Source organism: Phalacrocorax carbo, chromosome Z (assembly GCF_963921805.1).
Source record: "Phalacrocorax carbo chromosome Z, bPhaCar2.1, whole genome shotgun sequence".
Taxonomy (NCBI): Eukaryota; Metazoa; Chordata; class Aves; order Suliformes; family Phalacrocoracidae; genus Phalacrocorax; species Phalacrocorax carbo.
This window is the reverse complement of record NC_087548.1, coordinates 73,860,093-73,868,538: the sequence shown is the minus strand read 5'-3', so window position 1 is coordinate 73,868,538 and position 8,446 is coordinate 73,860,093. Positions and strand designations below refer to the sequence as shown.

General features: G+C 42.6%; 1 protein-coding gene across 1 annotated transcript in view; it reads left to right on the top strand.

The window, feature by feature from the left end:
- The first annotated feature begins 532 nt into the window (after positions 1-532).
- The window catches only part of MUSK (muscle associated receptor tyrosine kinase), a 56,960-nt gene continuing 49,046 nt past the window's right edge, over positions 533-8,446 (top strand). The window contains exons 1-2 of the mRNA XM_064438378.1: positions 533-850; positions 5,113-5,239. Coding sequence (XP_064294448.1) covers positions 772-850; positions 5,113-5,239 — 206 coding nt within the window. The 5' untranslated portion in view covers positions 533-771. The remainder of the gene's footprint in view (positions 851-5,112; positions 5,240-8,446) is intronic.

Below are 8,446 nucleotides of genomic sequence, written 5' to 3'. Positions count from 1 at the left end.
CAATGCCTCTACCTGTGCCCAAATACCCTGGGCTGCTGCTGATGTTGAAATTAAATGCTCCTTTTCTCCCAGGATATAAATGGGGATCCTGCTGTGGATATTCACTTTTTTTGGTGTCTGTTTCCTGGACAAGGCTCTGCTCTTTCAGTGTGCTGCAGTGGTTCTCAAACACAGTCAACCTCCTCGGCAAAGAAGGGCATTTTCAGCCTCCAATGCCAACCTCTCCTGCTTCAGCAAATACATCTGTTAAGAAAAGAAATGCTATCAGCAGGGCAACAGGTGGCATATTGCAGCCAATCGTGAAAGGTTATAATAAGACAGAGGGAGTGTGTGTGGGAGACAGAGGAGAAAAAATGAAAAAGAAGGGGACTAAGCTGAAGGAAAAGCCACTGGCAAGCATATTTTTCCACTATTGCACTTACATGGTGCTGAAATAAAGGTCTGGAGACTTCACAGCACTGGGATAGGGTACTGCCCTGGAAATGCATTTGCCCATTGTACTCCTCTGTTTGCTTAGAAGGAATTCAGAAGGGATTTGCTTTCTCTTGTTTCACGAGCCCCACACTTTCACACTGACCGAAGTGGATACGCACCAGCTGGCCACGTCCGTCACCGCTGCCGGGTGGGAGAATTCCTGATTATACTTAGATCCCGCAGACCCCGCTCTGTCATTAGCAGAGAAGCTCTGCTTGCGCACCGCCATCCGAAATGCAGCCAGCCGGGAGCTCTGCACGCCGTGCCTGAAGGAGCTGGCTGCCTTCTGGATCAAACATGAATGACCTATTGAAGGTGCCCCTTGTGCACGTCCTCACTCTGGCAGCCCTCAGCTTTGCCGAGACCCTCCTGAAAGGTTTGCTTGGAGGGGCTTTTGCCCTGCTCTGCTTCTGCCACTTGCTGAACGAGGTTTTGCAAAGGGGAAAGAGCCTCTGGTAACAGTGGGGTGGGTGGTGCTGTAACGCTCCCGAAAAGGACAAATATGTGCTGCTTTTGGTGGTCACTTCACTGCTTTTAGAAGGATAGCAGTAAAAATAATCTCATATTTGTGTCTGGGATTGAAGGTTCTTTGTCTAGGAAGAGCACGTAGTCCCATTGTAATGGGCAGAAATGATCTTTGTGTTGAGGCTGGGTGGGATGGGCATTTCTTATCTCAAAGGAAGCTTACAGGTTTTAATGGCTGGTAGCACCCATTGCTGCAGAGCCCAAGATTTGTTGTGGTCTGTGTGCTTGTGGATGTTTATAAATATATAAAGCTCAAAGAAGGAGATAATATCTTTACAGAGTGCATGTATATAAATACAAATATGCATGGTTTGTATTGCATATAGCATAAAATTTATTATACCCTCTTCCTCTCTTGTGTGCATACACAGACACACGCAAACATACTTTTAGCCAGCACAAGAACTGAAAAAAACCTGTTTAGAAAAGTCTTTGAAGTATGAAGTGCAACAGTGGTCTTCTGGATGTACCATCTGGTAACCCTGTCGACAAAATGTTTTGCTGCTTGGTGATTGTCAGGAGCCATTCAAAACATACCAGAAACTTTGCAGCTTCAGGAAAACAAAAAAAATACAAACCCTCAAGGGGGATACTGGTATTCACCTGTTAGGCCATCATTGCTGCTCTTGCAGGGCTGTGCTCCTACAATAGTCAGGTTGGCCTCAAAATGGGAAAAAAAAAAATCTTTATAGAAAACTTTTGAAATAAAAAAGTTAATTCTTTCCCAAGGCACTAAAGTAAATTAGTGAACCCTGGTCTTCTTGAAAGCTGTGGTAAGATAGGATTGGAGAGACAAGAAAAGCAAAGAGGAAAGGGATTGACTCTTTTTTCCTGGTGGCACAGTGAAATAAAGAGATACACATCCTTTCCTGAAACGTCGTGGGTGGCTGAATTGCCTTGTTCCCTGAGAGAGGCTGAAACATGACTACAGCCTAGTAGTGCCCTATAGAGGTTTTGCAGAATTAGCTGGAAACATGATTGAGCAGTTTTTGACCAGAGGAACTGAAGTATATCCCGGCGTCTGCAATGCTGTGGCATTACTTCGTTTGCCTGGCTTGTCTTGTTTCAAAAGTGTGATTCCAAAACCAAAGCCAAGCAATTTGTGAGCTTCTGGTGGGCTGGGGATAGAAGGGGATTTGGCTTTCTCATGGGCCCCGTGACCAGTCTTGGGTCATTTTGCTATCTCGGGAAACTACAGCTGACATCCAGAAAAATGGCACCTGTGTGGCTTTGCAAATATATAAGTTAATTGATTTTCTGTATTATTTAAAGCCACAGAGCTACCTAAAAAATGTCAGACACCCCCCATGGATGGGCACAGAAAGGTCTGGGGCCATTCCTGTATGCTGAGAGATATGTCCCTGTATCGTTTGGATTTTGTTTTCCTATATTAAAATCTGGTAATGAAGAAATCATAAGTTTTGATTGCTTTCCTGAGAACATGCAGACTGACACCAACACCTGAGCTTTTTCAGATGGCTTTTAGAAGGAGGCACCATCTCAGCCATTTTGGGGCTCTCTCCCCGCCTCATGACAAAATGGCGGCACGCCCCGCTGCTCGCTGTCCCCTGCTGACACACCGTGTGTCCTCCGACCTCATGCCATCAGCCCCCTTGCCCTGGCTACAGGGATATTGCCTTTACCTCCTTGCTGGCCCAGTACTTGGTTTTAATATCAGAAAGGTAAAAAAGCACATATGAGAAAATGACACATTGCTGCTGTTGTCACGGTTGCTTTTTGAGGATGTAGAATTTGTGGAGGCAGCTATAAAAAAAGTTCCCTTTCTGTTTTTACCACAGGTGAAGTGCTGTATGGTTTGGACTGTATTTTCTATGATTCTGCCATAAAAGCTGCGTGCTGGCTTTCAGGAGACGCCAGATCATACCTTGGTGCTAGTTTTCAGGAGACGCCAGATCAGACCCCATGTAGACAATATTGCTAAGGATAATTCTGTCATACATTGAATTAAAGAGATACCATGAAAGTACTTAACAGTTGCTAGTGAAGTTATTTAATATATAAAACTGACAGCTTTTTTTTTTTCCCCAGATAAAATACTGTCAATTTGCGTACTGGGTCTTGGTAAAAATATAACTTTATTCTTCATGAGAATGGCCATGCTTATCACGACAACAGAGTTAACAAACTGGTTGCTTTGAGTTTTGGTTAATGTAAAAATTTACATTTCTCAGGGTTAAAAAAGCATCATTCCAGAGATCAAAGCATGTGGACAACAGCAATAAAAACATACTTTATAAAATTAGATTGTAAAACTCAATTTCAGCCAGGCTTAATGTCATCAAAACCCAATAAACTCTGTCATGAAATAGCAACATCCCCTTTGAAGTAGAGAGCATATCCACGGTGGAGGTTATTCTCCCAAGACAACCTTCAGTAGCAGGGAAATTTAGGCTTTATGAAAATCTTCCATTGGTTTCATTGGTGTGGGATTCATCAGGGGTGCAATAAAGATGTTTACTTCCATCTAGTGTGACCCAAAATGACCCAATAAATTGAAGCCTGATACAATTTGAAGCAGTGATCTTAAACAATGAATCTGACACTGACGCATTTTTAGTTAATGTTTAGTTAATATAATCTGTAGTTTAACCTTATCTGTAGTTTTAAGATCTTTTAATGTAAGCATAGTCATTACCAATTATGCAATCTGAAGTCATATAATCTAGAAATATTGAGGCAGATTCATTCTAATGACATTTCAGAATCTTTAGAAGTTTTACATAAACCTGATAGTGGAGGCTGATTCTTTCTTCCTCTAGCTTCATTCCAGCAGAACTCCAATGACATTCTAATTTTTACTCCCAGGTAAATTGAAAAAGCATGAAGGTAAATGCTTTCTATTATTCTCCGTCATTTAATAATTAGAGTGTCTTGTATTTCTTGTATTTTGCCTTTTTTTCTTTTTTTTTTTTTAGGAGGGAGTGGTAAAATTGATGTAGTATATTTTTTGCCTGAATCTAAATCTTATTTACTTATTACTGAGAGGGGCCAGCAGATACAGTGCAGGCAAGATTGTCCTGTGAAAAGACACACAGTATGCCAGATATTGCTACAGTCAGAGAGGAACAGGAAGATTCCTGCATCCACTGTACATTTTCAAGGTGGTGTTTCAGGAACATGGTATAAAGCTAGTTCATCTCAGCACAGCTGTCAATGAAATCCGGTCCAACAAATATTGGATGTGTGTCCCTTGCAGCCATAGATTAAAAGTCATTCAAGGGTCTTTGGAGGCAGTGGCTGCAATGCATACCATGCACAGGGAAAGTGATTTGCTAGACGTATCCTTTGATCACTTCCAGCTGTGCTTCAAGTTGAGACAGAAAATGTTTCTAAAGATAAAATCAAATAATGTATGATGACAGGTCTGTCATAATAAACATCAGACGTAGCTATTAGACTTCTAACCCTGGTGCAACTTGGTTAGAAAACATGAGAAAAAGAGAATGTGGGCTAGTTATGCTGCAAACCTGGAAGACCTGAAGGACTTTTATGAGCCTGGCTTTGAAAAATATAGTGCTATTTAACAGGTTTTTTAGAAAAAAAATAGAAATCGTTGAGTGGAACAAATTCCGTATTAATGATGAAGAAGCCTAAGTCTCATGCATTATGCATTAATAAGGAGGAAGCATGCTCACTGTAGGGGCAGGTTAGCTTGGTTTCAATTTGTGTTTTTCCTTGCACTTCCAGCCCATGCAATGCCACACCCGTAGCAGGGGGGACAGGCTCACCTATGTCCTTGCAGTATGCCACCTGGTGCACTGCACTTTGGGGGAGAGAAGGGTTAGAAACAAGGGACATGCTGGGTTTGTTGGAGGTGCCCCATGCTTGGCTTGCTCTATTTTGCACTCTATAGAAAGAGCACAAGGGAAAATGCAAAACCTGAAGCAAACATCAGAAGGCTGTAGCTGCAGATGCAGAGGGACCTGTGGTACAGTGAATTCGCGGAGGATGTGCGAAGTACCTCTGTGTTGGGGAAAAGCCGTGGAGTGACCCTGCAGGGGCACAGCTGCCTCTGCCAAAGGGGTCTAGCAGGCTTTGTGCCTCTCTCCAAGAGGTATTGGAGGTTTCCTCATTTTCTCTTCCTTTGCACAGCTCCCTTGATCAGCACTCCTCTGGAAACTGTGGATGCACTGGTAGAGGATGTCGCCAAGTTTGTCTGTGTAGTGGAGTCATACCCTGAGCCGGAGATTACATGGACACGCAACAGCATTCCCATCAGGTAGGGAGCAGCCCCAGACCTCTCCAGCCAAACCCTGCCAAAACTGTCAGTGCTTTTCTTCATGATAAAGGAGATATATGGAAACATGAGTCTGTGGCAGGGAAGAGGGTGAGTGGCTGTAATTATATGGGAATCTGTGTTCCCTAAGGAGTGATAGGAGCACCTGGTGGGTGCTCTTGCAGATTCACACACTTGAGCTTGGAGACAGTTGGTTTCTGCTGAAAGCAATGCAAGGAGCTTGCTCTCCAGCTTCGGACATTGCAATCAGCTCTGTTGTCAGTTTACGCATTTATGAAGAAGGAGGATGCTCTATTATATTTAAAAGGAATGTTGCCAGACTTGTTGCCTGAGTTTCTGCAATGTGCTTGGAAACTTTGCATGGAACGAGTTGTATCATGCCATTCTTGTTTGTTTCTGCTTCTGGATCTGACCACAGTAAACTGGCTTCTCGTTGTCCTGCACTGTCAGACATTAACCACCAGGCATCAAGGTGCCTCCAAAGAAGCCAGCCTTGGAAATGTATTATGGAAGTTGCTACCATTGCTTTAGCTCTGTTGCTGTAGACAGGCTCTTGCAAATAAACCTGATCTTCCAACTCCGAAATCAGACTATATCTGCCACACGACTTCACATCAGTTTTGCATTCTAGATCACTGTTGGTGATTCTTTCTGTAAGGGAAAATTACAAAACAATCTCTGTGTAACCCAGTTAAGGCCAGTTCTCCACAAGAGATGTCCGTGTTGGGCAGATGGTCAACTGAAGCATGGTTCCTGCTATCAGGGTCAAGCACCCGGAGAGTTCTTCTAACATTGGCTTGGGAGACTCCAAACAAGTCATCAGCAGAAGGAGGTCTGACTGCTAGGAAGACCACTTCAGAATATGAGAAAAGCAAAACACTCCACATATGCAAGCTGGCATTCAGAAATCCTTTTTTCATTGTCTACAACAGAACCCCAGCAAAACCCCAGTCCTAGCCTTCTGACTCCAGCCTTGTGGCAGGATAGAGGTCCAAATTTCCGCAGATGTTATTTCCAAATCAGGTCACCTTTCTCCTGATTCCTTCACATCACTGACACCATGCCTGAAAATCAAAGCTGGGAGAGGAAGCCATTCATGCAGTACCACATAGATTGCATGCCTTTCTTTCCCTATGGTCTTTAAAATGTCACTTTATCTGTGTTCTAAGATCATATGGAAACCAGACATTTTTCACCCCAATCCCCACTTCCAGAAGCCCAACACACCTTGCTAAAAGCCATCCCACTCCCTATGAGAGGCGGTGCCTTTTGTACAACATTGTCCAAAAAGGAAAGCACTGATCAAAAAAGCTCTGCTGGTGAGGCCAGAGAGCTAAGGTGCTTCATTTCTTTACTGGGGCTTCTGGGCAACATTAATAGCAGCAACTATTTCATTTCCCCAAAACTAGTTGGCATTAATAGTCAGTGCTGCCAGATACAAAAACTCAGACCAAAGACAGGGAAATAGATAAACTGAAAATATTTCTGTTACTTTCCAAGAACAAGGATGAAAGTATTTGCACAATGGAAAAGGATCAGATCAGTGGACTTGTTTTCCCGAAAAAAAACCATATAAATATATTTACGTGCCTCTGTGTGTGTGTGTATCAATCTTCAAAGGGGCTAGGTATTGCAAGCAGTAAATATCAGTTATTTTATTTACAAAATTTTTTTCTCTTGCCAAAGTCCCAGCACCCTGACAGATGGCTAAGCTAACCTTCAAAAAAAACCAGTATGTAAACATTCAGCTTCAATGGAAATAGTGCCAGTATAGAGGTTCTTGTCAGCACTAGCCTTCTGGAAACGCCTTTCCATTTGGCATCAAAACTTGTGCAAGTAGACTGGCAGGTGCCCTGTGCCGAGTGATATGGTTATGTGCCCATCTCCCAGGACAGAGCTGCCCAGAGTCAGCTGTCCTCAGGGAAAGAAAAGAATGGAACCTACACATCTTTTCCATGACAGATGAGTTCATTGTGCTCTTTCTTCCCAGGGTGACAAAGAGGGAGATACAAGACTGAAAGGTGAAAGGCTGTTGAAAGGAAATATATGCCTGTTACACCATAAATGGCACATTCATATTACTTGGTGACTACTGTACAATTTTTAACAGTAAAAACCAAAACAAGACATACTTAGGCATCAGGTACTTGTCATAGTTTGGGAGACAATCCTCAGGTCAGATCCCTTTTGCTCCTGTTCATTAGAATCAAAGGCCAATCACATGAAAGTGCTTCCAAAAAGCATCAGTGAAGGTGTGAAAATCAGCTATGGAGGAATTTATGAAATGTTATGCAAATACTGTTCCACTGAAGTTTTACTATACTTTTCCAGTTTGCAATGAAAATCAGATATCAGTCCTCCACTTTCTCAGCAGCCTTGCTCTCATACATGTACACACACATGCACACCCCATGCTCACATGTAGAATTGGTCTTTGCTTCACAGATTTTATGACAATATCCTGTACTTTTGTTGCTCCAACTTCAGGGCCTTTCTTGACTTCTCTAGGTTAAAAGATGCTGTCATTAAACTATAGTTAACCTTGCACTCTTTAATCTTTAGGTGGCTTCTTTTCTTCAGTACATTCATTTGCTTGTTTGTTGGTTTGGTTTCTTATCCAAAAAATAGACAAAACCATTCCTGTATGCAGATACAAAAATATGTGGCTTCTGGTTGGTGTCTTTTTTCACAACAATAAAATCTTTCCATAACATTATCTGTTTAGTGAAAAAAAAAACATTTTTTTTTTAAAATCTGAAGAAGGTTTCTTTAAAAACTTCAGCCAGTTCTAGTTCCTATATAGGCAATCATCCCTCGCACTGAGTGATTATACCTAAACAGGACCCAGCTGGATAAGATTACTTGTGCTCATGCCTGTCCTTGGCCAGACAGAAACCCAAACGTGATACCTACTTACTTTACCAATATCTGACTGGAGGAAGAGCTGCCACCGTAATGGTGGCAGTTGGGAGCTTGCGAGTTTTGGTCTCAGCTAGTTTGGTCTAGTGAGGACCAAATAGAATCTTAAGGCCCAACTGAACATTTTCAGTGCCTTCCCTTCTCTTTTCAGGTTGAAAATAAAAAGTAAAATATATTGCCATTTGTAACGCCGTCAGCGGTCTGCAGATATGAATGCAATTCCCCCTCTCCCTCCCTGGCTGTCCCCCCACCCCTGACAGTCTGTGCTGT